The sequence below is a fragment of the Salvelinus namaycush genome, chromosome 16 (genome assembly GCF_016432855.1).
Source record: "Salvelinus namaycush isolate Seneca chromosome 16, SaNama_1.0, whole genome shotgun sequence".
NCBI lineage: Eukaryota > Metazoa > Chordata > Actinopteri > Salmoniformes > Salmonidae > Salvelinus > Salvelinus namaycush.
Window position 1 is genome coordinate 9,197,593 of NC_052322.1, and position 27,680 is coordinate 9,225,272.

The 27,680-nt window shown below is 42.1% G+C and overlaps 1 protein-coding gene across 1 annotated transcript; it reads right to left on the reverse strand.

Moving 5' to 3' along the window:
• Window positions 1-2,412: 2,412 nt before the first annotated feature.
• Window positions 2,413-26,930, reverse strand: kiaa2013 (KIAA2013 ortholog). Its single transcript, XM_039010411.1, has 3 exons — window positions 25,312-26,930; window positions 10,516-11,378; window positions 2,413-4,917 (listed from the first exon to the last, which is right to left on the reverse strand). The coding sequence occupies exons 1-3, from the start codon at window positions 26,279-26,281 to the stop codon at window positions 4,885-4,887; spliced, it is 1,866 nt and encodes a 621-aa protein (XP_038866339.1). The 5' UTR covers window positions 26,282-26,930; the 3' UTR covers window positions 2,413-4,884.
• Between the last annotated feature and the right edge of the window lie 750 nt (window positions 26,931-27,680).

Genomic DNA, 27,680 nt, shown 5'->3' on the forward strand with positions numbered 1-27,680 from the left:
TTGTCTTTAACTCAGATTTTGCAGTTCCGAGTTAACAGTTGTTTTTGAGCATGGCACAAATCATGCCTCATTGACAGCATGGCCAATGTTGAATGTTTATAATTTTTAACTAGGAAAAGAGACCCTTAATCTTAGACTTGGGACCACACAGCCACTCCACTGAATAGCAGGCCAATGATTGGTTTTCAATGCACCCAAACCACTCATTGTTGAATTTGCGATTTCCAACTTGTTGTGTAATGTTTATATCCATTGGCCGATGAGCACCGATACGGTTTATCTATAATTTGTCTTCGTTATTTCTCTTCATATGACAAGCATTAACAAGGATTTACCAGTAGATTGTCAACTTGATTCATGATATTGACTACTAGGTAAGATTTTGAAAGTATGATGTTGACACAATTAGTCTAATCAATGCTACTGTACATATAACGTGATTTGATGTCATTTTATCTGTGGCCAATAACCTTGAGCCTTCTTGGATGGGCACTTCTAACGTAACTCTATGGCAGCACCAAAGAGGAAAGAATTTTCGCGGTCTACCCTTAGACTTGGCAGTGACGTAAAGTCCCCATGAGTGACAGAAAACTAGGCCAATCACAGAGCAACGTTCCTTATTTTCTGTTGGCTTCCCCCACCACCACCACCACCACCACCACCACCACCACCACCACCACCACCACCACCACCACCACCACCACCACCACCACCACCACCACCACCACCACCACCGAAAGCACTGAGCTAGGCTGAAACACCTGCATTTTGGAGCTGCCTTACTCAAGAAAACGAGAGACCATGTTTGTATGTAGCTTTATTAACTCTATATATATTTTTTACAAACTGATATGTGACACGTACTAATACCAAAATAACATGCAAACCATTTTTTGCCAAAAATGTGGGGCTCTGTCCCACCTGCCCTGAATGACAGGTCGCCACTGGTGTGCGCTTGCACGTTCCTGTAAGTAGAAAAGCATGGTTGACTCACCCTACTTGTAGAGAAACGCCATCCTCTTTCATATGTTGACAAAACAGCCTATCACTGTCATACAGTACACAGTTTATTTTTTATTGTCCTTGGCCACCTGGCTAAAATGCTTGCTCGGTAGCCTAACTTCCATTCATGGGCAACATTAGCTAGTTAACATAAGCCTTCTACATCTAGCTACATATTGAATTTCCATCCTCAGGCCAGGGGCACAACAATGTACGAATTAATCATTGGATCAGAATCGACGTTATAATCATTGGCCAGTACTGAGAATTAAGTAAAAAGTCTAAATCCCTATCTCCATCCATGGCTAATTTAGGAAAGCCACCAGAAAAAAAACAATATACAACGAGATGCAAGTTTTCCTGTCAATTATTTATGCTCTCAATGGGTTCAAAATCCAAGCTGGCTTCCCTTGACACTTTTTTTTGGTGCGCCAGTTTCAGCTCAATGCAGATCTTTTTATACTTTTTTTTTTAATCAAGTGAGGCAAAATGCTCGCTGGCTTTCCTTGTCTTCAACGCTACCATACTCGTTTGGACCAGACAGCATCAGATAGATGGCCTATATGTAGAGACAAAGGGGTTCTGTTTTGATGCTCAGGAATATTTCTCCTGTGAGATACATTCAGCTTCTTGCGAATTGAAGTTAAATTATGAAATCAGAGAGACGAAAGCTAAATTATTTTATTTAAAAAAAAATGTGGATGCCTGGCTTCCCCTGGCATCCAGGAATACAAGCCACTGCTTCAAATCAAGCTAACTAACTAGACATGTTTTTATATATAATGTTTCGGGGGAGATCTATGCACAGCAAGTTATTTGTCAATTACGCTATTCTTATATTTTTAACGTTGTCGCAATTACATGACTAGTATTTAATAGAGGGGAATCCCAGCTTTCCAACGGTGCATATTTATTTAGGCTCTACAGTGCCGGTGGAAAGGCAACAATTAAATGAATACTTAGGTAACTATAATTACCTAGCGAGATAACTGCTACATTTACGTTTTGAATTGGTGATCTAGTTAGGTCTGTCTGTCATTATTTTATACCTGCTGCTGAAATGTCGCGCTCCCTCTCCTCGGGCAACGGACCACTCACACTGGCACACAAACAGCACGACAGACATACACGTTAGGGTCATTTCGATAATGGCTGATATGTAGTTTATATTTAAAAGTGTGCTTTCATGAATTACATTATTTAACTAATTTCCATGACCTTACAAACCCTCATTTGACAACTTGGAACAGCGCATCATGTCATTCAGTCTGGCACATTTTCAATCTGCGCAATCTCGAACAACATACTGTCTTTCACAGATTCACATACTAGAGGCAAATAAACAGGAACAAAGCGGAATGAGGAAATGAATGACACTCTCCATTGCTATTCATTAATCTTTGATCAGACTTTTTTTTTTTTTTTTTACCTCGGTGTGTGAATCTGGGCCAGCGATAGGCTACCTTGTTTTTAATAGAGGAGAAGGCTACCTTGTTTTTAATAGAGGAGAAGGTACGCAATTCCCCCAAACCTAGAACTGCCGGTACAACGTTCCGGACAGCTCCGGACCAAGTCAATCACTGTTGAATACAAATATAACTTCATAGATTTGACAAAGTAGTTTAACAATTTCTCTGACAGCATACTTTAATATAACAAATTTACATCATAATTCAAAGTCTTTATGTATACATTTGTAATTTATCCAAATCAATTTACAATAACATACACATACATTTTCTCTCAAATCACATCATATTCAAGTACAATCCAACCAAACTATAGGTGTAATCAGAATAAATTAATTTAAAAAAAGGCACACTCAGTAGTTAGTTACAATCAAAATAATGGATTCAAAAAAGCCCTTAAATTCTATATGAACAAAGATGAAAAATAAATATGAACTCAAGAAAACAATTCACACTTCACAACAAATCGGATTGGTAGACTCAGTCTATCTAGTAATTTTGGAGTATTTAAAAACAACATTAAGCACATAAATTCACTCAATCATGGTAGATGAATTTGCATAATAGAGTCTAGAGCTTGATATACTTAGTCTGCGCTTATGGACTGCCCTCTTCAATTCATACCACAGGTTTTCAATGGGGTCCAGAGACTGCGATGGCCATTGCAATAAAACATTTTAGTGTTCAATTAAACATTTCTTTGTGGATTTTGATGTGTGCTTGGGGTTATTGTCTTGCTGGAAGATCCCCTTGTGGCCAAGTTTTAGCCTCCTGGCAGAGGAAACCAGGTTTTTGGCTAAAATGTCCTGGTACTGGGTAAAGTCCATGATGCCGTTGGCCCTAACCAGTGGAAGCAAAATAGGCCCATAACAAAGATCCACCACCGTATTTTACAGGAGGTATGAGGTTATTTTCTGCTCATCACAGCCTTCTTTTGACACCAAACCCACCACTGGTGTGCGTGACCAAAGAGCTCTAATTTTCATGTCATTCAATAAATGTAAACGCCTGGAGTTTGTTAAACGGCATTGGCACTGACTTGGATTGGAACCGGTGCTATGTTCAGATGACATGCAAATAGAGCTCTTTGGCCACACACACCAGTGGTGGGTTTGGTATTGAAAGGAGGATGTGATACACAGAAAATAACCCAGTACCTAAAAAGGCTCAGTGCTGTTATCCTCACAAGGGGAGGGTGCCGGGGTATTGAAAACAGGGGTGCCAAAAATTGACCCATCTTTTATATATTTTGTATTACTTGTTAGAAAAACAAAATTCAGAGAAATTGTATTAGTATAAAATATAATTTCAACAAAAAATGCAAATACAATATAGCTCAGTATATGTATTTATTTTATATAATTTCTTGCTCATCTTTATGAAGGGTGCCAATCATTTCAGTCATGAGATGTCATGAAAAACAGGGAAGGGAAGGGAAAACTCACATATTCCAGAATTCTATATGGTAGAAACAGCACAAAGCAGTGACTAGAACCATATAAATATTATCCCTATTCTAGGATTCTACTTCTATGACTACTACATCTTCCGTAAAGGGACAGGAATAGATCAGGAAGTGAATATATTTGAGTCACCTTAGCAATGTTTGGTGTTCAGAAGCAGAGGTCTTGAAGAAGTGCATTGAGTGGCAGACTCCACTAGGAAATTAACACCCAATGCACACTGCCGGACGGACCTGCTAATTTAGCATCAGTTTGATATCAATGGGTCTTAAGACTAAATTGACACTTGCTCGGCAACAAGTTGATCCTCAGATTTTTTTAATACTTAATTTTGACTATATTAGGCTTTGCAGAAAATAGACTAGAGGGGTATAGGAAATTGACCTGTTTAAATTATTTGAAAATCCATCCCCCCATTCCCTGTAACAACAACATTGGTGAAAGCTAGATAGTGGAACTTTTGCCTTTACCAATACAATCATTTTAGACCATGTTAGACTTCCAAGTAAGAAAGCAATGATGGATATTAACATTTACCAACAGGACCAATAATGTGAAAGAAAAGACAATTCCTTTCAATCACGCTCATACTTCAACCTTTGAGACCTGAGCCTCCATTTGGAGTTTTGCCAGTGAGTGACAACCAATCGGTTGGCATCTTTCACCCATAGTTTTTGATGATAGTATTCATTCAAACCGACAGGTCGTCCTGCCAAAATGAATGGAAGCATTGTAAAGAATGACAGACTTTCACTAGCCTTGCCAATGAAAGAAGTCATCAGGCGATGTGAGCTTTTCTCTGAATTCAGCTCCAACATGTCGAAAGTCAAATCAACATGTTGACCATCAACACAAATATCATTGTCAAATAATGACATGAACAGTAACACACTTTATGGCAATGTATTTCGCTGGCTGCTACTCTGCACCTGTGATGTCATGGCTGCTTCCTAAGCTTCCATTTCCTCACTTGGCTTCGTCACCTGGTGAGGTTAAAGGGGAGGGTTATAAACAGGAAGAGCAAACAGGAAATGCAAGACAAATCCATTTGAACTAAATCACTTTTTGATAGCACCTTTTGATTTGAACAAAACCGTCCATACATATTGGCCCATTGTAGAAGTGATCAGAGAGTGACCTTTCGGACATGAATGCCAAAACATTCAAGAGATAATGGTGCTCAAAGTTGACTGATTTCACATACCATAAGACATCCATGTCATTATCACTGGAAAAGATAAACGGTTGAGATTTATGTCATTTAAAAACGTACAAATAGGTTGTCAAACTGTTCCATAATTTATTTAAGAAAATGTTCAATAAAAAAATAATAATTTAACCTTAAGTCAATTATCCAATAACGTGTAAACTCAGATTTTTGTCCTATTTGCATAGGTTGTAGCTTAGAGCCCATTTGACATCTGAGGTTTTTGTGTTGTTTCCGGCATCGGTTGAAACACAACATGCTCTTGAATACACGGTGGGTGTCATGCTTGGGCTGATAAATGTACTAAAATGGGAATATAATTAAAATATCAACTTTTAAATGGCACCACAAAGATGGTTGGAGGTCTACACATCAGAGAATGTTGACTTGAATGGGAATATCCGTTTTAAATTATACAGTCAATCCTCCATAGAAAACCAATTGAAATCATAGAAATATAGATAATAGAATAGACATGACCATTTAAGTTGACGTTCGATGGTGGGTAGACTAGCAGACATCTTTGTGGTAGTAATTAGAAGTTAAAATGTACATTCACATTTCAATGGTGTACCAGCTAAATCGCAGTGGTCTGAAGGGATAGGTCCATTCTATAAATTTGATTTATATGATTGAAATTACACCCACCCTGTATTCAAGAGCATGTTGTGTCTCAACAGATGGAGGGCACAACACAAAAACCCCAGATGATATAAAGTCAGGTCTAAGCTACAACCTATCCAAATGAGAAATGTATGTTTATGCGTTTTCAGATAATTTACGTTAAATGTAAAACAAAATATATTTTCTAATTAAAAACATGATTTTCAAGAAATTATAAGTTTGAAAACCCTGTTTGTAAGGTTTTAAATGATATCAAACTGAACTGTTTATATTATCCAGTGATGAAGACATGGATATGATAGGGTATGCAAAATGGTTCAACTTTGAGCACCTGTATCTCCTGAATGGTTTGGCATTCAGGTCCAAAAAGTCACTTTCTGACAATTGTTCCATGGGCCAGAATGAATCAGTTGGACGGGCATTTGATTTCCATAGGCTCGCCCATTTTTCCCCAGGACCTCCTGTGTGTGCATGCGCTTGCACGCATGTTCTAAATGGGTGTAATAGTAAAGACTATACGCAGCTCAGAAGTTTCAAGTTTGAGGAAGCTTACAATTTATCCTACAATTTCTACCGATCTACATGCCAGTAATTAATGTGCACATTTTCGTGGAACAGTTTAATTTCCTTATACCTTTTTCTACAGCAGGTGTGCATATGTGTGATGCACACTCAGACATTACACAGGAACAATGACCCTCCCCTCTCTCCCCCCTCCTCCCCTCACTCAAATCAGAGATCTGTATATAATGATGAGATGCTCATGTCTCCGCCCTAACAATGGGAATCTTTGTCCCAAAGGTGGGAAGGCAGGCGAAAAGCTTAGGTCTGCATATTATTCCCATAGAAACGCATTGTACAGATTTTGGCAAGAGTGACCGCTCTCTCGCGTTGCCTCTCTCTCTGTATGACATGCTATACTCTTTTGGTCCAGAAAGCATCAGATACATGGGCTACACATACTGAGACAGAGGGCGCTGTTTCACTCGCCCGGATGCTTTAACTGAGATTGATGCGTCTTTCTGTCTGAGCGCGGTCAGATAAATGATCAATATTGAATTTGGACGAGTGAGGAGGTATAACGCCCATAACGCCAGCCCTGCCATGGACAAACATATATGCAACGTTTTGTTTAAATCAAAAAGGATGCTGTCAAAAAGTGATTGAATTCATATGGATTTACCCCAATCCCAAATCGACCCAAGGTTGAGCTTCTAACCCCAGGGCAAATGTGGTGATCTGAGAGGATTGGAAAGGTGTAAGAAATATGGCAGAAATTCCACCTGGCCTATCAGAAGACAATGTGGAGCTACTGGAACTGTCAGAAATCTCTACAAGTGCCTAGGAGCTAGAAGTCGGTTGGGGATAGGATGAGTGCCTATACACACATGGGTATGAGTAAACAGCAAGCTTATTGTTAGATTGGATATCAAATAGAGACCAAGTCCTCCTGTCAATTTAATCAGAGTGAAACAAAAGAAAACACCATCCAAAAAAATACAGACAAACCAAAACGATGCCACACGGCGAAAAGAGATTAGTTGGCGGCGCTCAGTCATAGTTAATCAAAGCACAACCACTTACAGTAGAAATGTCCATCCTTTGTAGTGCCCATTATTTCAAACACACATCTAATTTTGCCTCAAATACTGTAGATAGATGAGTATCAAGAAGCTTTTGGAAAATTCCCAGACTAGTACCACCTCGTTTAACACGTTAGCGTTTTCCAGTTTTGGTCTCTCTTTGGCTAAATGCCTGATGGGCATATTTTCTTTCTCATTTTGAGACAAAGCCTAGAATTTCAGACCCCACTATAATTTGCAACGACTAGTGTTTTAGGCCTGTAGTCTAATATGAGACATGTACAATTGATTAGAAAACTTCTGTGTCATTGAATGCACCAGTATTAGGAGTCCTCATTTAAGATAGCGGACCACAAGAAGCTCAACCTTGGGTCAATCTGTGCTCAGTAATTTCAGGCTGAAATTATTATGCCGCGTGTCAAATCGAGGTGGTAGAAATTAGGATAGTACTGAAGCGAACAGAACTGAAAAGATTCAAAACCCACATTCGCACAATTGTTGATTGAGAGACTTGAAGGCACCAGTAAAGGGATTGAACAAAGGGGGAACTGAGCTTAAACAAAACACATCATTAGCTATACCAGAGGCTTAAGGTTGGGGGGAAACCTCGTTTGCATCCACACGGACAGGAAAAGCTACAGCCTACATTTGGAAATATTTATAAGGTCAAAGATAATGGAGAAAATGACGAGATACTCGTGTCTCCACTAACAATGGGATTCATTGTCCACAGAGCGGAACGGCAGGCTGTCAAAGCTCCCGCCTATTCCTGACTTTGGATTGGTGGATACATCTTATTATTTAAATATTTTTTTGAACACCCGCAATAACAGCGACTAAATGTGTACGTGACCAATACAATTTGATTTAGATTTGATGAGGTGACGTCAACCGCCTTTATTCAATGGAGAGAGGTTCTATGCTAGCCTCGAACTTCAACCGGGACAACTCCGATATAAAGTGTATTTTCTCAAAGTCACGTCTTTGATATCAGTACACTTGTAACAACCTAAGCATTACGAAACCTTATTAGATGAAATAAGTCTCACGCATGAATTTTAACTAGACTAAATTCGACACTCATTAGCCCTCACACAAAAACTCCACGTGATTAATAATGAACGATCTGCTTTGACGTGGACAGATTTTGGTTGGAGTAAACCCCCTCACTTTGCCTCATCCTCTCTGATAAGGTACAACAAAAGGAGGTTGCTTGCACTGTTTCTGAAACCGATGGACTAAAACAACTTGCATCAGGAAACAAGACTATATTTGATGCATTAGTGTATGTAAGGGTTGTCACAACACCAGTATTGCAATACTACGATACCAGATCCATGGCAAAAAAGAAAACATGAAAATGATGAAACTATGGTCCTTGAAAAACCTACTTATTTGGTTCTCAACATTAGGACAGTTATTCTCGAGAAATGAAGTCCGCTTCATGTTTTGTTTTTTCCTTAACACGATACTAGTTTTATGTCAACGCTAGTGCATATAGTTAAAGCTTCAGTAACAGAACTGGGATTTTGTGGTCCGCCATCTTAAATGAGGACTCCTTATACTGCTGCGTTCAATGACATAGAAGTTTTCTAATCAAATGTGCATATCTCATATACAGGCTTAAAAGGCTAGTCACTGCAAAAAATAGTGGGGTCTGAAATGGTTGACATCCTTGATAAAGATGAGCAATAATGACTGTATAAAATAAATCATTCAAATACTGAGTTTTTATTTTTATTATTAATTATTATTATTTTAATTGTATGCAACATTTTTTTGGGGGGGGGGGGGGGGAGATTATATTATACTAATGCAACTTATTTTTCTCTGAGCAAATGTTTAACAAGTACAATTGTTTTTCGTCTCAAAGAGGTAGGAGTCAAAATGATTGACACCCCTAATTATTCATAGAAATAATAAATAAGTAGTCAAAAGTTTAGTATTTGGTCCCATATTCCTAGCACGCAATGATTACATCAAGCTTGTGACTCTACAAACTTGTCGGATGCATTTGCAGCTCGTTTTGGTTGCGTTTCAGATTGTTTTCAACAGAAATGAATAATAAATGATGTATTGTGTCATTTTGGAGTGACTTTTATTGTGAATATGTTTCTAAACACTTCTACATTAATGTTGATGCTACCATGATGACGGATACTCCTGAATGAATCGTGAATAATGTTGAGTGAGAAAGTTAGAGGGTTAAAGATCATACCCCCAAGACATGCTAACCTCCAGTTATAGGTAATGGTGAGAGGTTAGCATGTCTTGGGGGTATGATCTTTGACCCTCTGTAACTTCACGATTCAATCAGGATTATCCGTAATCATCCCCATTAATGTAGAAGTGTTCAGAAACATTATATTCTTATTTATAATAGTGACTCCAAAACGACACAATACATTATTTACCATTCATATTCTATTGGGCACAAAATAATCTGCAACACAACCAAACTTCAAATGCATCCAACAAGTTTGTAGATTCACAAGGTTGATGTAGTCATTGGATGCTCGGAATATGGGACCAAATTCTAAACTTTTGACTACTTTATTTATAAGAATCTTTAGGGAAGTCAATAATTTAGGACTCATTTTGAGAGAAAAAAAAGTATGACTTGTGAAACAAAATCTCTGAGCAACTGTATTAATATAAAAATAATACAACCTCCCAATTTTGTTGAGCATACGATATAGCTCAGTATTGGGAGTTATTTATTTTATACAGTGATTATTGCTTTAACGAGGGTTATCTTTAACAAGGGTGTCAATAATTTCCACTAAATATTGTGCATTACTTTCCAATTAGATAATTTGTCGTCAAATGACTCCTCAAACTGATTCCATTCATACATAGAAAACGACAACACACCAAATCATTTCTGGTTTGTACAGAGGAGAGCAGGAAAATGGGTGAGGGGGTGCAGAGCAATTATGCAAATCAACTCCAAAGACAACATCCCACACACAAATCCAAACTATATCTCTGCTAAGACAGACACCCGAAGAGGCATTAAAGAAAAAGAGAATTCTCGCCACCACACATAAAAAAAACAAATTGAGAAGAGGACAACTAACAGTTTTGTTGTTCATCAGTTCAAATCAGTTTGTTGTGGACAGTTTTTTGTTCATCAGTTCAAAGTAGTTGTGTTTGTGTTTTTATACCTTGCTCCTGAAGAGAGGCTTGGCGCCGGGGCCGCAGTACTCATTGTAGATGAGCTTGAAGAGAAAGAGGTGGAAGAGGGTGATGAGTGAAGCCACGCTGAACCAGAAGAGGAAGGGCAGGCCGGGGTACTGCTTGGCCATGTGCTCCTCGTGCGCCAGGATGGCCTTGAGGTGCAGCGTGTGCCGCAGGTCCTGCAGGTGGCGCAGGTCCGTGGAGATGTAGAGCAGCGGCGTGATGGGCTGCGTCACCATCACAGGGAACACGTGGCCCTTGGCCTCCACCAGCGACGACGTCAGCTCCACCGGCTCGTTGAGGCAGCCCGCCTCGCAGGCGTACAGTGCCACGGGCTTCTCCTGGGGCTTGACTGACACGTGCAGAAAGGGTTTGCCCTCGGAGTCCAGCAGCACAGCTAAGTTGATCAGGTCCTGGTTGTAGTGGATTCCCCGCAGCGCGTAGCTGTTGTGCAGCACGTCCGGGTCCGCCTGGAACTGCAAGTGGTTTTCGTTGAATGAGAGGCCTCCGAAGCTGAGCACGGCACCCTGCATAACGCCATGGGCGCCCGCCGCCACCAGCACCTTGCAGCCCCTTTTCTGCAGGGTAAGGGTCCACAGGTTGACCAGCTGCAGGACTTGGGCCACGCTGCTGACCCGCTCCGGCCACAGGTTCTCAGCGTGCATTGTGGCATGCCCGCTGAAGCAGTGGTCGGCGTAGTTGAGGCTGGACTCCAGACGGGCGCGCTCCTCAGTGCCAAGACGGCGGTCCAGCAGGGGAGCCGGCGAGGCCGAGAGGACGTAGTAGAGCGTGGTGTTGACCGTGGCGCTGGATGGCGTGTGTGCGTCGGTGATCTTACGCATCTCCACCCCTGCAGGACAGACACACACAGCAGATGTGGGAACAGAATAGGTCAACATAGTAGAGCTGGGACGATCAACTGAAAAGTAGCGACACCGACATTCTAGAACATCTCATGGAACTGCGGGGACTGTGAAGGGGATACACACACAGAAACAAACACACACACACACACACAATTGTTGTAGTTGTATTATTTTTTGTTGTATTTCAAGTGTGGCTGTCCTTGTCTATCAGTGTTTTACTTGTAATGTTTGGTGTTTTCTATTTTTGTGGACCCTAGGAAGAATAGCTGATGCCTCTGCAAAAGTTAACAGAGATTGCCTTCTTACTACCGAAGCAGTCTGAATTGTTTGGGGTGATTTTTGGTACACAACGTTCCTGTAGCTCAGAAGTCACCAACCTTTGAGTCAAGATCACTTTAGCAGTCAAAAAGCAGGCAAATGTTTCTATAAACATGACTTAATGTAGCGTAGGCCTACATTCCTTAACTGAATAAAACAGTTCTATAGGAATGAGGTTTTGGCAGTAGGCCTAATACATTAATCACAGCATAAATGGAAATAATTAGCGTTTCTATTTTGCAGGACTGATGGGTACCTGCATCTGATGGTCAGTCTCAGCGGAGGGAGGGAGAGAGCAGCAGTGCTGAATAAAAACTTAAACATGAACTCACTCATAAAATAGCAGCTCTTTGCTGTATTCTTTTACAGTCTCTCTCTGGTCATGTTTTTAAAAGTTAGGAAATCTCACGTAGGCTAGTATCAAACTTTGCCGTGCCTGTAGGGTTGTGGAAGCCGTAGGCACAGTGGTTTGAGCTATCGGATTGGACAGTGGAGGAGACGCACTTGATTTAACCACAGCTCTCCTGGTCTTCAGGGTAGGCGGCGTTTGTCCCTTCAGACAAATTAAATGGTTCAAAATGGGAACACTTTGCCTACCCGGCGCGAAGGGCTTCTGAATCAAGTGCACCTACCACCAACAACGCAAGACAAATAAAAAAAGTTATGCATTATGTTGATTCCTGCTATGAAAGTATCTGCCGGTTCCTGTTTCGCTGTCGGCTGCTGACTCTCACTCCCTCCCTCTCCCCACTGTAAAAATATGAAACTAAACTATGTGACGTTGCAGGACAATGAGAGCAATTTTTGCACAACTCCCACAGGTTGAACATAAAAGGACATCCTCTCTCATCCTGTGGACTAGAAATAGACATCCTGAGCTAGTTGCACATGCCTTCTAGACATGCTACAATAGCTAGGGCTAAGAGAAATACCTGAGCCCCTGACCGATGACCTATCAGAATATCAATCCTTGTACTAAGGCACCAAGCCGCACCATTGTAGGCACCACAATCTCTGCAACCATTATAAAACAGGTGCATCTCCACGTGGTCTGCCAGAACAAGTCATACAAATTAGAGGTCGACCGATTAATCGGAATGGCCGATTAATTAGGGCCGATTTCAAGTTTTCATAACAATTAAAAATTGGTATTTTGGACACCGATTTTTTTAAGTATTTTTAACTAGGCAAGTCAGTTAAGAACACACTCTTATTTTCAATGACGGCCTAGGAACGGTGGGTTAACTGCCTTGTTCAGGGGCAGAACGACAGATTTTTACCATGTCAGCTCGGGGATTCGTTTTTGCAACCTTCCGGTTACTAGTCCAACGCTCTAACCACCTGCCTTACATTGCACTCCACGAGGAGCCTGCGTGGCAGGCTGACTACCTGTTACGCGAGGGCAGCAAGAAGCCAAGGTAAGTTTGCTAGCTAGCATTAAACTTATAAAAAACAATCAATCAATCTTCACAATCACTAGTTAACTACACATGGTTGATGATATTACTAGTTTATCTAGCGTGTCCTGCGTTGCATTTAATCGATACGGTGCCTGTTAATTTCTCATCGAATCACAGCCTACTTCGCCAAACGGGTGATGATTTAGCACTGTCGTTGCACCAAACCTAACCATAAATATCAATGCCTTTCTTTAAAATCAATACACAAGTATATATTTTTAAACCTGCATATTTAGTTAATATTGCCTGCTAACATGAATTTCTTATTATTATGGAAATTGTGTCACTTCTCTTGCGTTCCGTGCAAGCAGTCAAGGTATATGCAGCAGTTTGGGCCACCTGGCTCGTTGCGAATTGTGTGAAGTCCATTTATTCCTAACAAAGACCGTAATTAATTTGCCAGAATTATACATAATTATGACATAACATTGAAGGTTGTACAATGTAACAGCAATATTTAGACTTAGGGATGCCACCCGTTAGATAAAATACGGAACGGTTCCGTATTTCACTGAAAGAATAAACGTTTTGTTTTCGAAATGATCGTTTCTGGATTCGACCATATTAATGACCAAAGGCTCGTATTTTTGTGTTATGTTATAATTAAGTATATGATTTGATATTTGATAGAGCAGTCTGACTGAGCGATGGTAGGCAGCAGCAGGATCGTACGCATTCATTCAAACAGCACTTTCGTACGTTTTGCTAGCAGCTTTTCGCAATGCTTCAAGCATTGAGCTGTTTATGAGTTCAAGCCTATCAACCCCCGGATTAGGCTGGTGTAACCGATGTGAAATGGCTAGCTAGTTAGCGGGGTGCGCGCTAATAGCGTTTCAATTGCTGACGTCACTCGCTCTGAGACTTGGGAGTAGTTGTTCCCCTTGTGTTCCTGGTTCGAGCCCAGGTAGGGGCGAGGAGAGGGACGGAAGCTATACTGTTACACTGGCAATACTAAAGTGCTTATAAGAACATCCAATAGTCAAAGGTATATGAAATACAAATGGTAGAGAGAAATAGTCCTATAATTCCTATAATAACTACAACCTAAAACTTCTTAACTGGGAATATTGAAGACTCATGTTAAAAGGAACAACCAGCTTTCATATGTTCTCATGTACTGAGCAAGGAACTTAAACGTTAGCTTTTTTACATGGCACATATTGCACTTTTACTTTCTCCTCCAACACTTTGTTTTTGCATTATTTAAACCAAATTGAACATGTTTCATTATTTATTTGAGGCTAAATTGATTTTATTGATGTATTATATTAAGTTAAAATAAGTGTTCATTCAGTATTGTTGTAATTGTCATTATTACAAATTTTAATTTAAAAATTAAATAAAAATAAATAAAAAATAACAATAATTAAAAAATATATATAAAAAATAATATTTTTTTGGTCCTCCAATAAATCGGTATCGGCGTTGAAAAATCATAATCGGTCGACCTCTAATACAAATAACCCAGTTAAAAGAAAGACGCACAGTAGAGCTGGGACAACAAAACAAAAATTACAGAAACCGACATTGCCTTCCTCTTACATTGCATTGTGCATCGGTAACGTTCTGTGATTTTGCAACACAACGTTCCTGTAGATTGTTCTAAAAACATTATTTGGTCAACAGTAATAGCCTACAAATTATGATGATTACTGCTATGAAAGTGTCTGCCTGTCCCCTTTTAGCTGTTAGCTGCTGTGTGAGCGAGCCACTCCCTCTCCCCATTGTGTGCACGGAGGAGAAGCACAAGCATATGACCGTTGCTCAAAATGCTACTACGGAAAAAAGAGTAATGAGTATAGAATGCATTTCTCACCTCTTAATATGGAGTTCATGGCACCACTTTACAACCAGAGTAGGCTGTAGTTAGTATGGTTTTGATGCAAGGATTTCTTTCCAGAGAGACATCGGGGCCTGTAACATACTTTGTTTCACAGAAACATGGCTCTCCTGGGATACTCTGTAGGAGTCGGTAAACCCAGCAGAATTCTCAGTACATCGCACAGACAGGAATAAATATCTCTCCGGGATGCAGAAGGTGTGTTTCATGATTAACAACTCATGGTGTAATTCCAAGAACATACAGGAACTCAAGTACGTTTGTTCACTCGACCTAGAATACCTCACAATTAAATGCTGACCATATTATCTCCCAAGACAATTCTCGCCACGGCCGTTTACATCCCACCTCAAGCCGAAACCTTGACGGCCCTCAAAGAACTTCACTGGACTTTATGCAAACTGGAAACCACATATCCTGAGGCGGCATTTATTGTAGCTGGGGATTTTAACAAAGCAAATCTGAGGACTAGGCTGCCGAAGTTCTATCAATATATTGACTGTACTACTCGCGCTACTAAGACTCTCGACCATTGCTATTCAAACTTCCGGAATGCTTACAATGCTCTTCGCGCCCTCCTTTTGGCAAATCTGACCACAACTCCATCTTGCTCCTCCCGTCCTATAGGCAGAAACTCAAACAGGAAGTTCCCGTGCTTCGTACTATTCAACGCTGGTCTGACCAATTGGAATCCACGCTTCAGGATTGTTTTGATCACGTGGACTGGGATATGTTCCAGGTAGCTTGTGAAAATAATCTAGACGCATACAACGACACGGTGACTGAGTTTATAAGGAAGTGTATTGGAGATGTAGTACCCACCCTAACCAGTAACTGTAAAACCTACCGTAACCAGAAACCGTGGATAGATGGTAGCATTCGTGCAAAACTGAAAGCGCGAAGCACCGCATTTAACCATGGCAAGGCAACTGGTAATATGGCAGAATATAAACAGCCTAATTATTCACTCCGCAAGGCAATCAAACAAGCTAAACGTCAGTATAGAGATAAAGTGGAGTCGCAAATCAACGGCTCAGTCATGAGACGTATGTGGCAGGGACTACAGACAATAACGGACTACAAAAGGAAAACCAACCAAGTTGCCGAGACCGGACAGGCTAAACACATTCTTCGGTGGCACACAGTGCACCGACGCGGCCCGCTACCAAGGACTGTGGGCTCGCCTTCTCCGTGGCCGACGTGAGTAAAACATTTAAACATGTTAACCCTCGCAAGGATGCCGACCCAGATGGCATCCCTAGCCGCATCCTCAGAGCGTGCGCAGACCAGCTGGCTGGTGTGTTTACGGGCATATTCAATCTCTCGCTATCCCAGTCTGCTGTCACCACATGCTTCAAGATGGCCACCATTGTTCCAGGACCCAAGAAGGCAAAGGTAACTGAACTTAATGACTATCGCCCTGTAGCACTCACCTCTGTCATCACGAAGTGCTTTGAGAGACTAGTCAAGGATCATACCACCTCTACCTTACCTGCCACCCTAGACCCACTTCAATTTGCTTAACGCCCCAATAGACGATGCAATCGCCATCACTCTGCACACTGCCCTATCCCATCTGGACAAGAGGAATACCTATGTAAGAATGCTGTTTATTGACTACAGTTCAGCATTCAACACCACAGTACCCTCCAAGCTCATCATTAAGCTCAAGGCCCTGGGTCTGAACCCCGCCCTGTGCAACTGGGTCCTGGACTTCCTGATGGGCCGCCCCCAGGTGGTGAAGGTAGAAAACATCACCTCCACTCCGCTGATCCTCAACACTGGGGCCCCACAAGGGTGCGAGCTCAGTCCCCTCCTGTACTCCCTGTTCACCCATGACGGCCAAGTTTTCAGACGACAACAGTAGTAGGCTTGATTGCCAATGATGACGAGACAGCCTACATGGAGGTGTGGGCTCTAGGAGTGTGGTGCCTGGAAAAAAACATCTTACTCAATGTCAACAAAACAAAGAAGATGATTGTGGACTTCAGGAAACTGTAGATGGGGGGGGGGGGATTGCACAACCCCTATCTACAGTGGAGAAGGTGGAAATCTTCAAGTTCCTTGGCGTACACATCCCTGACAAGCTGAAATCGACCACCCACACAGATAGTGTGGTGAAGAAGGCGCAACAGAGCCTCTTCAACCTCAGGAGGCTAAAGAAATTTGGCTTGTTACCTAAAACCCACAAACTTTTACAAATGCACAATTGAAAGCATCCTGTCGGGCTGTATCACCGCCTGCAACGGCAAATGCACATCCCGCAACCGCAAGGCTCTCCAGAGGGTGGTGCGGTCTGCCCAACGCATTACCGGGGGCAAACTACCCGCCCTCCAGGACACCTACAGCACCCGTTGTCACAGGAAGGCCAAAAAGATCATGAAGGACATCAACCACCCGAGCCACTGCCTGTTCACCCCGCTATCATCCAGAAGGCGTGGTCAGTACAGGTGCATCAAAGCTGGGACCGAGAGACTGAAAAACAGCTTCTATCTCAAGGCCATCAGACTGCCATTACGAGCACTTTAGAGGCTGCTGCCTATAGGCATAGACTAGAAATCAATGGCCACTTTAAGGAATGGAAGACTTGTCCCTTTAATAACGTTTACATATCTGGCATTACTAATCTCATATGTATATACTGTTTTCTATACTATTCTACAGTATCTCATTCATTTAATAATGTTTACATATCTTGCATTACTCATCTCATATGTATATACTGTTTTCTATACTATTCTACAGTATCTCATTCATTTAATAATGTTTACATATCTTGCATTACTCATCTCATATGTATATACTGTTTTCTATACTATTCTATAGTATCTCATTCATTTAATAATGTTTACATATCTTGCATTACTCATCTCATAAGTACATACTGTATTCTATACTATCTTAGTCCGTTCCGCTCTGACGTCGCTCGTCCATATGTATATAGTCTTAATTCATTCCTACTTAGATGTGTGTATTGGGTACATGTTATGTAATTTGTTAGACATCACTACACTGTCGGAGCTAGAAGCACAAGCATTTCGTTACACCCGCAATAACATCTGCAAATCATGTGTATGTGACCAATAAAATGTTATTTGATGCGCCCAATGAGCAGAGCCAAGTAGCCTAGGCCTAGCGCTGTAAAGTTTTTGTAGGACATCAGCCTAGACCTCCTGATATATTTGGGATGTGAACGTGCCCATTTATCTAGATGATTCGATACAAATCAACACAGGAACAATATGTTTTAGTTTAAACGATTCAGTTTGATTAGCGAACGAATCGGTGCAATTCGGTTCGATGCACTACCATTTGTTGCATAAACACATTAATGTTCCATTATAAATTAAAATCTGCTGATGGCGCTCATGAGCTGGGCCTCTCTGAGCTGACATGTGTGCGTGGGTGTAAATAATATATGTACTATGTAGGCCCCTTAAGGGAGACTAGGCATCTACCACCCCACTAACACTATCAGATTGTAGCCTATGGTTTTTGTCCCCGCACTTTGGTTCTGAAATCACAATCACCCACTAATTAACTTGTAATTTTGCAGATTAAGTGTTAGCTAGTAATGTATCAATATTTGTTTACAAATTAGCCATGACATAGGCAATGAATATATAGCACAACTTTGGATTTTACCACCCCATCTCAAAATCGAATGGTTTTGAACGTTTGGAAGTTTTTACAGAGTGATCTTCTCTTCGGCCAAGCAGTGCACCTTGCAAAAGTGACTTTTGTCCTTATGACATTTTAATCTTTAACCTGTACATCTAAAAATGACCATATATTATTTCAAGCAAAACTACCAAAGCTATTGCTGGTGGTGAATCTAAATCTACTGTAAGCCCCATTCAGCAGGTATAGCCAGATGAGAGTTGTGTCTCCGGTAGCTTACATTGTTGGTCTTCCTATAGTCTTCCTATAATCCACACAAAATCTAAGACCAACAGTCTTTTTTGGGATGAGGACAACAGGAGCAGCCCAGGGAGAAGAGGAACGTTCAATTATATCTTGTGTCAACATATCATTAATGAGTCCCTTTTGGATGATTAGCGTCGCTGGGGACAAACGATATGGCTTTTGCTTGATCGGCATTTCCTGTGTAAGGAATATTTTGTGCTTCAGGAGCCCGGTGCGTCCTAGCTTTGAAGTACATACAGCAGCATTATTCTGCAGCTGTTCCAACAGCCTTAACTCCTCTGGCTGTTCCAGCTGAGCTCTTCTCAAAGCCTGTAAATGGAGATCATCAGAAGGATTACCAAGGGTTAGTGGTACAAGAGCAACGGCAGAGAAGCCTGACACATTTGGACCCCAATCATGTAACTTTGTAGCTTCTGATTGGAAGAAATGCTTCTTGCTCGGATTGTATGGAAACCAGTAGCAATTGTGTGCGATATCAATCTGGACACCACTGAAGTACATGAAATCAATTCCCAACACGACAGGAAAAGCAAGGTTCTTGGTTTGTAGGGTAACAGAAGGAATCGTATAGGAGCGGTTACACAGGCGGAACTCCACCTCACTCCATCCAAGTGGTCGTTTAGCCTCACCGTCAGCCAGATACAGTGGACCTTCTGTCCACGGCTTCAAGTTGTATTGTGGACCTTTAACTTCTTGAGAATACAGGGGGTGCTATTTTCCCATTAGCATAATTTGCTCAACAGATTAAACTGCCTCTTATTCAATTATTGCTCTTACTACATGCATATAAATAATACCATTGGAAAGAAAACAATCTCTAGTTTCTAAAACCGTTTCAATTTTGTCTCTGAGTGATACAGAAGTCATTTCACAGCACTTTCCATGACCAAGAACATAAAATCAAGATGTGTTATGCTGGCTTCAAAGCTCTGCCTATATATGGTCGTGCCCCCTATGACCCGAAACACACCTCATTCGCCTTCCTCTGGGTGTCAAGAGGACGTCAGAGGAGAAATTCTTTGTTTATCTGGTACTGACGTGAAATAAGACCTATTTCTTTGGCGTGACCGACAACTTCCGGTTTGCTGATTCGCACGAGTTGGAGCTGCGATTGTGTACTGTTTTGCTGGCGTTATGGATGAAAACTATCTCCGTGTCGAATTTTGTTTGATACATGTGACCATATCATCGTAATGTATGTTTTTTCAATATAGTTTAATCAGATTATTTGAATTTTTTTGGGAGTTTTGCGGTGTTCCGTTGTCACAATTTATTTACATTTGAGAGATCTGTGCCACTCGACCGGTACCTGTGCTAAATGGAGTGGGAAAGGAAGATTTCTGAACGGAACCAACGACTCATCTTGACAAAGGACACTTTGATCAACATTCTGATGAAAGATCAGCCATAGTAAGACCCAATTTACGATGTTATATCATATCTGTTGTGCATGTGAACTGACCGTGGGCGCCTAGCCGAATCTGCCTTGTATAGCTATGCTAATTTAGCGCTACATTTTGTTTTCGTTATAAAACATTTAATAAATCTGAAATATTGTTTGGATTCACCAGATGTTGGGCTTTCAATATCTGTACGCTGTGTATTTTTCTGAAATGTTTTAAGATGAGTAATTCGTTATATGACGTTGGTCTCTGTAATTGTTCTGGCTGGGTCAGCACTATTTCAGATTGCAGCTGCAATGTAGAACTGTGATTTATACCTGAAAAATGCACATTTTTCCCAAAAAAAACTATGCTATACCATAAATATGTTATCAGACTGTCATATTATGAAGTTGTTTCTTGGTTAGTGGCTATATATATTTTTATCTAGTCGAATTAGTGATAGCTACTGACGCAGGAAAAAGCTGTTGGGAGTAAAAAAATCGTGTCCTTTGCTAACGTGGTTAGCTAATAGATTTACATATTGTGTCTTCCCTGTAAAACATTTTAAAAATCTGAAATGGTGGCTTTATTCACAAGATCTGTATCTTTCATTAGGTGGCTTGGACTTGTGATTTAATGATATTTAGATGCTACTATTTAATTGTGACGCTATGCTAGCGATGCTAATCAGTGTGGGGGGGGTGGGGGGTGATCCCGGATCCGGGGTTGAGGCTCGTTAGAGGCACCGTCAGCCAGATACAGTGGACCTTCTGTCCACGGCTTCAAGTTGTATTGTGGACCTTTAACCTCCTTCCACAGTTTCTCATTGAGCAGTGTGTAGGATGACCCGATGTCCAGGATGGCTCTTCCTGTCCATGGGCCTATGGACAGGGGTAACACCAGTTGGTGTGGTATAAACTGAAAAGGGGATGGCGGGGGGGGGGGGGGGGGGGGGGGCGTAGGCAGTGACTCTTGGGATTTCAGCTCTGGTCAAAGCACCCAGAGTAGGATGGTCGTTCCTGCGAAGGGAGTTCGGTGTGTTGGCCTGTTGTGATTTGTGGTTTCTGGAAGGGTTTACTTGATACAATCTTGGACATGTGGCTGAAGAATGTCCCTTTTGGCTACATCTCCAACAGAACATGGGAGGGGTCTTGGCTGGAGAATCTGGCTGTTTATGGTCTGGCTTGGGTAACTGTTTGGGTGTCTGTTTCTTTCTCTGTTCATATTGCTGTTTGCATTCTCTGTCCTCCTCGAACTGCTGTCCCAGTCGAACCAGTCCATCGACAGTGGTGACTCTTTCTCGGAGTTGACTGGCTAGTAGTGGGTTGATGTTCTTCAAGATCAACTTAATGACCTCTTCCTCCTCAATGCCAGGTTTCCACCTTCTGCACAGGGAGTGGTAACCGTATGCAAAGTCACGGATACTCTCTTTCTCTTTGCACTTGATTTCTGACTCTGTCTGCCAGCTCATCTGTGTAGTCCTCAGACAGAAATGCAGAGGAAAACTTGGCCTCAGTCAGCCCAGGAGGTAGTGGTGAGACGGGCCACATCCCACCAGTCTCGAGCTGTCCCATGCAACACATTCCTCAATGTGGCAAGGAGTTCTTCGTCAGCCAGGGGATTGAGTGCAAGAAAGTCACAACATCTTTCCAGATACATTTGCGGATCAGGACTGTCATCCTTTTTCCCAAAGGTGGGAAATTGCAATTTAATGGGCATTGCTCCCACATGACGTCTACTCAAATCACCATGAACAAAAGAACTAGGAGGGATTGAGGAAGTAGAGGGTGAGGGAGTTATCGGACCATGAAAATGAACACCAGGATGCATGGTGGATTGCATCCTGCAAGGTGTGGCTGCAGCATGGCCTTGTCTTAGCTGTTCTGAGGTGCCAGCTTGGCCCTCAGTGGTCTGAACAGAAGTGGACACCAGAGAAACTCTGTGCAAGGAGTTGTGCCTAATGGAGGCCATGTCAGACACATCCAACATTTCAACACAATTAAAGAGCTCTGTCTGCAAGTGGTCTACAGTTTTAACCAGGGGAGAAAAAACAGAATTAACGTCCTCAGTGTGATGATGTTGGAGGCGCCACTGGAGAGTGGCAGTGAGTTGGTTTCGTTGATAGTCAAACTGCCTACCCATGGCACCAGTAACATCCCGTCTTCCACTCTCACTGAGCTCTGTCAGCAAGTGGGTTAGAGTGCTCAGTGAGTTTCTGAATTCCATGGCACTCTGTTGTTGCTCTTCACTCAGACATTTGAATTTATGGTGGATTAGAGTTGAGATGTTGAGTCCGACGAATATCAAGGATGTCACCTTGAAGTTGTAAGACTACAACCTCTGGAGATAAACCAGACAATGGAGGAAGGGTGGGCGTCAGAGGGAGGGCTAGCTCAGTACTTCCACACAGATCCATGTCAATAAGTGAGTAACTGGTTAGACCTCCTGTGGCCTGTGGTCCAGACCGAGCATTCAGATTCCCAGGGCTCTGGCCCAAATAAACTACATTATCTCCATTCACATTATGATTTGTATTGTCAGCTTGATGGTCAGAATGGCCCTGTGTATTCCCATTGACAGGTAGGATATGGATGAGCACATTTTCTTGGGGTGAATCCATTGTTTTAATTCCACACAAAATATTTGCTTTGGTTAGTTCTCAATGTTTAGGTCCCATCTGGGGCGCCATTTTTTATGTAACGGTTTTGACTTGAGGTTATTATTTATATGGGTGCCAGGTAGGTTGTGCCTACCAGAGAAAACATTGGGTTCTGCTTTTGGTTTGGGAGGGAATGAGTCCCATCTGGTCCGTCAAGTCTACACCAATACAAAAGACTTATGTAAAAGTCAGGATGGAAATACACTTTTCATAAACCCTTAAAACATTGAATAGAACTTCAAAAACAACTGTATTCTTTTGCGTGGGTTGTATTACCAACATAAATGATCACACACACATAACAATATAACAAATAATGAGCTCTGGTTCCTCCAGAAAAGTCCTGTACCTCGGGCCTAAAAGAGTCCAGCCCGGTAAAGAAGTTCAGGGAACTCAAGTGACCTTAGTCACGCAATCTTTGTCCGTTCATAAAAGTGTAGCGTGAACCCAGTATCAAATCATACAATCAAAATAACAATTATTTTATCACACAACTATCAAGCGTATCAACTCTTAATATGTCCTCAACTACAACTAACTACATAAATCATCAGGGTATACATCACACCAAAACAAATGAAATAATGTATACAAAAAGGTTGTAGTCAGTCAGTCAGTCAGACAATCCAATCCGCCAACAGATCTCCAGCGGAGAAAGGCCACGAAGAACAACAAGGCCACGAAGAACAACGGAGAGGTGTAGTCCACGGATGCAAAGAGTGGATCCGATCCTGGGTAAACTTGCTATTAGGCTACAAAACACACTTTTAAAAGCAACAAAACAAACGGAATAGAGAAGCTTCGGAACTGAGGGTTGAACACATCCTCATTCACGTCTCCATCACAACCCCACTTTTGGGCAGCTGATGCTGGATATTTAATTGGGAATGAAAGGGGAAGCGCCCTATTGGAAGGAGAAGCACAGACGGTTCAGAAGAATTCAGGGCCGTCACAATATACACACACTCTCATTCAAATAAACACATACAAGAACACACACATACATGTAATAGTGCCAGACATGCACACAAACATATACAGTTGCCATTGCTGTTAGATTTCAGTTGTCCTTGATGTCCTTAGTTTAAAATGTATTATTTTGTAAAAAGAAAATTGCTTTGTTGTTTGCTGTTTTCTTCTGTCTTTTCCTTTTTTCTCTTTAGTTCATTCTCTTGGTTGTTGGTGCATTGGGGGGTTCTTGGGGGTGGGGAATGGAATTAATTGTATTGGGGGGGGCGTGCATTATCATGCTGAAACATGATTTGATGGCGGCAGATGAATGGCACAACAATGGGCCTCAGGATCTCGTCACGGTATCTCTGTGCATTTAAATTGCCATCGATAAAATGCAATTCTGTTCATTGTCCGTAGCTCATGCCTGCCCATACCATAGCCCCACCGCCACCATAGGGGTACTCTGTTCACAACGTTGACATAAGCTAACTGCTCGCCCACATGCCGCCATACACGTGGTCTGCGGTTGTGAGGCCGGTTGGACGTACAGACAAATTCTCTAAAACAACGCTGGAGGCAACAGCTCTGGTGGACATTCCTGCAGTCAGCATGCCAATAGCACACTCCCTCAAAACTTGAGACATCAGTGGCATTATGTTGTGTGACAAAACTGCACATTTTAGAGTGGCCTTTAATTGTCTCCAGCACAAGGTGCACCTTTGTAATGATCATGCTGTTTAATCAGCTTCTTGATATGCCACATTTGTCAGGTGGATGGATTATCTTCGCAAATGAGAAATGCTCACTAACAGGGACGTAAACAAAATTTGTGCACAACATTTTAGAGAAATAAGCTTTTTGTGCATATGGAACATTTATGAGATCTTTTATTTCAGCCCATAAAACATGGGATCAACACTATGTGTTATTTTAATATTTTTTAAGCAGACTTTTTTTTAATCATAGGCTACCATCTCAGTCTTACTTGGCACTGGGGGCAAAAAATTGTCTAGAGCCCTGTAAATGTCCATTCAAAATAATGGCATTGTATTTGTTATTGAGCAAAATAGTAACATTTATTGTGATATCTCTTTAATGTATCGCATCGCAATTTATTTTATTTTTTTCTTTGATTTACCACGATATGGAATTTTGTCCATATCGCCCAGCTCTATAGTAATTTGATCTAGAACTACATCATTCATTAGCCAAGTCATTCATCATAATCAGGTAGCATGCAAATACCATCCAATAATTGTTTCATCCTGTACAGTCTATGAGAAAGCATGTGAGAGTTATCTAAATACCACAACGTCATTCTGCACTGCAACACAAAAGGCATGGCATCTCAGCCTCGACTTTGTATTCACTCACCAGAGATGAAGAGGTCCATCCAGGCCTGTTGGTGGTCCTGGACCAGATCTTCTATGTTGGCCCTCAGCAGCTCTCCCAGTTCTTTCTTGGCCCCGTCTCGGAGCCTGGTGAAGGTCTCCTCCAGCTTGGCCGACTCAATGGGCTCCGACATCCACACCACTGACAACACATTCTCGGCAAACTCTGACTTGGCAGCCACCTGGATGCGGCTGCCCAGCTTATTGGTGGCCACCACCACCAGCACTATCTGGTTCTTCTCCGGCAGAACCACGCGGCCCGACGACAGCACTACCTCCTTGTCCTCCACCTTCTCCACACCGGCTGAGAACTTGCTCCCGAACGAAGGCATTTCGGTGGACACCTCCAGGGTGGCGGCGCGCTCAGAGGGGTTGTTGATGTGGATCCTCTGGAGGAAGACATTGGGCCGGCTGCGGTGGGCGATGAACTCTTCTCGGATGATGAGGCAGTGACGGGCTGATCCGGAGCTGCCGCCTCCCCCTGGGAGGACGCAGCGGACGGACAGGACAGCCCCTTTGCGGAACCAGAGCATGATGGCCCGCGCCTCGGCCCGCTTCCCCGGGACGTGGATGCCCACTATGGGTGAGTACTCAGTCTGGTAAACTGGGGCCGAGCCGGGCTGGGAGGACGAGGCCACCCACAGTCTGTTGGAGTCAATGTCCACCAGGAAATGGCCGTTACCTGAGATGAAAGGCGTGACCGCTTTCTCCTGGGGAGTAGTGTAGATTCCCTCGCCCCGGTCCACCAGTGACTTCCACCTGTGGATCTCAGTCTGGAGGCATTGTCCAGCTGGCCCGCCCGACTGGCCTAAGCCACTGAACAACCTCAAAGCGCCGTCTGAGCTAAGGTACCAGTAGAAGATTAGGAAAAACAGCAGTCCAATGAGCATTCTTCTAGCCCAGCTGCTTGACAGCAGACCTGGTAGGCCCTTTAGTCTTTGCTGGAGCCACATTGTATTTATGCTTTAGAGTCACTATAACTCAAGATTGCAATTTGAGTAGTTAGCTATAGTACCTAATTAACAGTATAACAAAACAAAACAGGACCGTCAAAGGTGGTTCTCCATTCTCTCTAACCAATATCAACGTTAGACTAGGAGATGACCGCTTAAGTTGAGTTATTTTTGTAGGAAGTCTTTCCTGTTGACAACTATAGTAGCTAGCAATGCACACGGTAGCTAAGCTAACTTTACCTAGCTAGCTAACGTTAACTAGCGATGCTAATAACCTGGTACTCAAAGATTGTATAGCTAACAAGCTACTGTGTTGCTATCCAACTAACAGCACCTTAGCTAAAATGTCCATGTCAAACCTTGATTGCTGTCAAATCTAACCAGTTAGCATGCTAACAAGCTAACCAAAACAAGCTACGTGAGCTAACGTACCTAGCGAGCTAGCTAAGTTATGGTGGTTGCAAACTAGCATTGCGCTGCTAGTTAGGCGACACTGCATTTGTTTCTCACATCGTGGCAATAAATCCATTAAGTGCAATTGTTGCTCATTTGTCGCTTATGTCTAGCAGTTGGGATTTCATTCTTTTTTGAGGTGGAATACTTTTCAAGCAACTCACCAATCTATCGTTGACACTTCTGCATTGGTTTACTGAAATTACCGCAAATCACGTTGGATGATAGCACCGGAAGTGTCGGAATTAGTTGAGAATTTTTACGACAAGGTGTTTTTTATTAGCTAGAAAGTTATAAATTGTCACGTTTGTGTCTGAACTGAAGTTAATCGGGGTTGTTGTATGCACGTTATTGGGGATATGAGCAGAACTCCGGAAGGGGAAAATGGAGTCCCTAGAGAAAGCAAGTACCAGATGGGTGTCAGGGATGGAGCGGCAGTATTATCATAAGGAGATGTGTACTTGGAAAACGGAGAAGGAATGGAGGGAAAAAGAGAGAGAGAAGAGGTCTAAGAGTGAGGGAAGAAGAGGGTGAGTTTAGAAAAGGGTGAGCTTGAGTCGGATAGAAATTGTGGGAAAAGGGAGATGGTTTGTCAAAGAAGAATGGTAGACAGGAGGAGAAATGGAAGTGAATGAGGGTGAAGTATCGGAGGTGGTAGATACGGTAAAGTTATCGGAGACCGTGGTATACACGAGGATCAGGATGAAGAAGAGTATGTGACAGGAGTGAAGTGGAAAAGGTGAACTCTTGCCTTTTGGCTGATCCATTTGTGGTTTCACTATGGGGGGAAAAGTGTTGGGTCAGGTAGAATCGGTGAGGGTAACTAGAAGTTGGTCTAGGGTAAATAGAAGTTGGTCTAGTGATAATTGTTTGTGTTTCTGTTGGGCAGAGGAAGAATGCGCTCGAAGTAAAACCAATGGGGGCAAGGAAAGTGAATTGTTTCGTT